The sequence below is a fragment of the Oryzias melastigma genome, linkage group LG24 (genome assembly GCF_002922805.2).
Source record: "Oryzias melastigma strain HK-1 linkage group LG24, ASM292280v2, whole genome shotgun sequence".
NCBI lineage: Eukaryota > Metazoa > Chordata > Actinopteri > Beloniformes > Adrianichthyidae > Oryzias > Oryzias melastigma.
In genome coordinates, this window is record NC_050535.1 from 18404687 (window position 1) to 18409071 (window position 4385).

General features: G+C 37.5%; 1 protein-coding gene across 1 annotated transcript in view; it reads right to left on the bottom strand.

The window, feature by feature from the left end:
- Positions 1-2691: 2691 nt before the first annotated feature.
- Positions 2692-4385, bottom strand: part of eif2b2 (eukaryotic translation initiation factor 2B, subunit 2 beta) — a 5063-nt gene continuing 3369 nt past the window's right edge. The window contains exons 3-8 of the mRNA XM_024291962.1: positions 3675-3826; positions 3443-3606; positions 3279-3374; positions 3068-3205; positions 2939-3005; positions 2692-2873 (exon numbers count right to left, since the gene is read on the bottom strand). Coding sequence (XP_024147730.1) covers positions 2716-2873; positions 2939-3005; positions 3068-3205; positions 3279-3374; positions 3443-3606; positions 3675-3826 — 775 coding nt within the window. The 3' untranslated portion in view covers positions 2692-2715. The remainder of the gene's footprint in view (positions 2874-2938; positions 3006-3067; positions 3206-3278; positions 3375-3442; positions 3607-3674; positions 3827-4385) is intronic.

Sequence of the window (4385 nt, forward strand, 5' to 3'; positions counted from 1 at the left end):
TGTATTTTTTAGCATCAAAAAGGGTTTCCTCTAAGCCCTTCTGTGATTATCACATCTGTTGGTTTATTTAACACTGAACAGCAGGCTAGTAATCAAGATAACTTGTTTGCATGAATGAAAACTCATATTTACAGTGCTTTTTGATGATCTGCTCTACAGCTCCCTCATGTGGATAAAAATGGATATTACAACCTTAACGCTGAGTAAATGTTTAGTACAATTCATCCAATTTATATGGATATTTCATAGATTATAAACCCTATTAATGAAGAATTTCGATGTTATATGAATATATATTTTGCAAAGAATAATTCCACAGTTGGAGTCTTTAATTCTTTTTTCTTGTATTAGAATTTGTATTTTATTTTACTTCACTGCTTTAAATAAAGCAAAGTTTCTTCTTCCCAAGTTCAACTTTCAGATCTTTAAAATTGCAGGATATTTTACAGAAAATCTATTGTCTCTCTATATATTAATGCTCACATTTATAAATTATATTTTCTCATGCATAAAATGACAGCCATGAATTCTTAGGATTATATATGTTTCCCTCCCTTCTGACATCTAGTGATTCCTAGAGGAGGTCACCATTGTGTGACCTGGTTTAAATCCAAAGTGGAGAAGGATGAAGTCTGGGAGAGAATCGGGGAAGCAGCAATTAAAGCACATAAGATTGAATTTAAAAATGTATAATTGTAACATTTTTCTATTGTGAGAGAGAGACCTGATCTTTGTTCCTCTGATTAATACTACAGAATTATTCTTCTGTGTTTAATCTGGATGAAAATCAGGATTTTATGCTTTCAGGTCTTTTTCCCAATCAGGCTTTGGCTCCAGATTCAACCGTATGGCCAAAGCAGACACTTTGCTGCCCTCTGCTGGTGAAACAGAAGACTGCAGCTGCCTACCTGAAAACTATGGAAGCCCAAACTGTTCATATTCAATAAATAAATACAACATTATTTAATCAAGCAACACTCCAATAAAAGTCTTTTCAATAAATAATTGACTATTTTATTATGAAATACATTTCATAATAATAAATATATATCATAATAATCTTTTTTCATGTTGGATATTATTATAATCATGTGGGGTTTTTTTGCTGAAACTTGTATTTCAAAATTACTGTTTTCCAAAGTGTCCTTTTTATTTCACAATGCTGTTTTTCAGAACGACGTATTTATTTCATGATGAGCTTTTTCCGAATAATAACTCGGTCTGTCAATCACTGAAAGTGGGCGGGATCTAAACGTTCATTGGCTGATCCTCTGAAATCGACTTGTATGCCTAGACTCCCGCTCTACTGTGTGTCGCACCGTACCCAGACAGTAACGCAGACAATCACCAAGATGACATATTTCAGTGACATCCGTGTAGCTTTGCTGAGCTTAGCGGATCAAATAGAAACAGGCGATCTGTCAGCACACGCCATTTTTGAGACGTTTGGACGACATTTTTGAAATGATCGGGTTGGTACACGCGGCAGAAGAGCACGCTAACATCCACGACTCTATTTACGACGCTGAAGATGGTTTCCGATTCACAGCTTCCGATTCGCTAGAGCGTTCCACTGTATTTTTCGAACTCAGACCACCTAAAAACAGGTTATGAAACATTATGAAATGTTTTTAACATAAAAATTATGTTTTAAAGTAAAAATGACACATATTTCATAATAAAATGGTCAATTATTTATTGAAAAGACTTTTATTGGAGTGTTGCTTGATTAAATAATGTTGTATTTATTTATTTAATTATGAACAGTTTGGGCTTCCATAGAAACTAGTGAATCCATCATTTTGGAGCCAAAATGATGGAAAAACTGAAAAAAATAGGTCAGTAGGAGTTTGGGAAATTTGAGAGGAATCATTCAAATATATTTAAAGATTTATGTATAAATTAATCTTGTGTTGCTTCCTTATTAAAATAAACACAAACACCTGTAAACCTTTAGCATTGTTTCAAGGTTTTGTCATTTACCTCATGCAAACTGTCAGGTAAGTTTATTATTCTTTAATAAAATGTTTTAGTTCTGAAGTGAGAAAAAAAAAGGTTTTTGAGGTAAAATGAGAAATATTTGTAACTTCATTTGTCTGCTTTGAGTCAATGACTTAAACACGTTTTATAAAACAGGGATCGAATCTTCATCTTAATCTATGACTATAACTAATTTAATCTTAAAACTTATTGCATTTAAATATTACAAATTATACAAGAATCCGACAAAATATACATTTCCAATATTAAAGTCACCAAAAATTAACTTTAATATTGAGTTTTTTCCCCTAAAGTTTCTTTTTTTAGTTTTTTTGCCACTTATTGCTGCAACAAAACTGCACAATGCAAGTTTTGCACCTTATGTGATGATGTCACGTGTACCGACCGAAATCTAAAATGGAATTGTTTGAAAAAGTTCCAAAGAACTGTTAAAGCGGAAACCAGTTCTCCATTTCTATCCGTAATCATAATCCTCTATTTTAACGGTAAAATCTGAGGCTCTGGTCTGTTTGCTCCACTGCTGGACAGGACCAAAATAAATACATAAAAACAGTTTTAAATAAATTGATGACTTCATCCTATTTAGGACATTTTTTTTAAATTACGTTTGAAATTTAACTGATAAAAAAAGTCCCTCTGAGTTCAGGATGAACATCTTTGGTGCAGAAGGAAACATGGCAGAAGCAGAAATGATTGGAATAATTTATTGGTGGATTACAGCTCGTGGTCCTCCGGGTGGTAGAGTTCGCTCATCAGGCGGTAGATATACGAGGGGGCGTGTCCGCCGATGTTGGAGATGAACAGGGTGATGAGCTCAGGAGGGACGTAGTCAAACACGGGACAGTGGACGTTCACCTTTGAGAGGATCTCGCCTGAAACAGGAAGACTCGGTGGAGAAATGAAACCAGAAAAGGAGTTTGCGTGAGGGAGGCGTTACCTTCGGTGAACGGGAGAACCTCGTGAGGAGAGACGAATTTATGGAAGGTGTCCTCTTCGTTTGGAAACTGAAGACGGAGGGAGTTTAGTGCATTTGAAGAAGCGCAGAAGTTCTCTGGGGGTTTCTTACCTGTGGGGAGAGCTTGAACATCGGAGCGCAAACGATGAGCGGCGTGGAGTGGTGTTTGGCGGCGAGGGCGAGCGTGTGCGTCCCATTCACAGCCCTCAAACCGCCGTTAGCCAGAACCGTCTGCGTACCGATGATGACCTGCAGAGAGAACGCCGCCGTACTCAGCAGGTCAGAACGCCACCATCATCACAGCTTTGTCGTCCTCGCCGACCTTATTAACCCGGGACATGACCGCAAAGATGGCGGCGTCTGTGATCACGGTCGTCTCGATGCCGTCTTTCGACAGGTTAGTCGCCATCTCATGTCCCTGGCGGGAGACAAAATTTTAAAGTGGCTTTTCGTGGGAGACGCGATCATCTCGGGCGCTGCAGGTACCTGACAGAAGGGGGCGCACTCCGCCACGATGACGTGGAACTTGCGTTTGCGGCCGGCGTTTTTGAGGAAGGCCTCCACGGTGCGCGAGCGCCCGATCGTCATGATCACCTCGTTGGAGTGGATGTGCTCCAGAGCCTGCATGGCGATGTTGTCCGTCGTTCCCTCTTTAAGAAAGAACCGGTTGCTGAGGAAGTTAGACGTACCGACAGTCTGACAGCAGGTTCTAAATTACCCAGCTCAGTCAGCAGCTCGTTGATGGCCTCGATGACGTTGGCTCTGAGGGGAGCGAAATGCTGCCGGAAGTTCTCCTCACTGAGGCCTCCAGAGGTCAGCATCTTGTGCAGAGACTCCTGCTGGTCTGCCTCCTCGCTGCTCCCTCGAGACCTGCAGGAGGTTCACAACCAAGACAAGGAGGAAGCAGAGGCTGAACCAGAGGTGGACACAAGCAGAAAGGCAGGATGTATTCAGTTACCATAATTCACTTTTTGTGATTATAAATGTATATAATATGATCGTTTTCTCTTATTATTTTTTATAGAAAGCTTTTGTTTTTTTCTTTAATTATATGATTCAAAATAAAGAAGAGAAGATCCAATCAGAGTTCATTATGGAGATATTTTATATGAGGTCAAATCAGGATCAGCTGGAAGGGAACGAAAAATAAAAAAAACAGATATTGTAACAAAAAAAATGAAAATTTGAAGACAAGACTTTGTAAATAAAAAAAATTAAAAAAAAGAAATTATATAAAAAACGTGAAAATTTGAACAATATGTAAAGTAAATATGAAAAAAATAATAAAATGTAAAAAAATTATTTAAAAAAAAATAATTGAAAAAATGAAAATTAAATTTGAAAATTTGAACAAGGCATTGTAAATTTGAAAAAAAAGAACATTTGAAGAAAATAAATTAAATTTGAAAAAAAAAAACATGAAAATTTG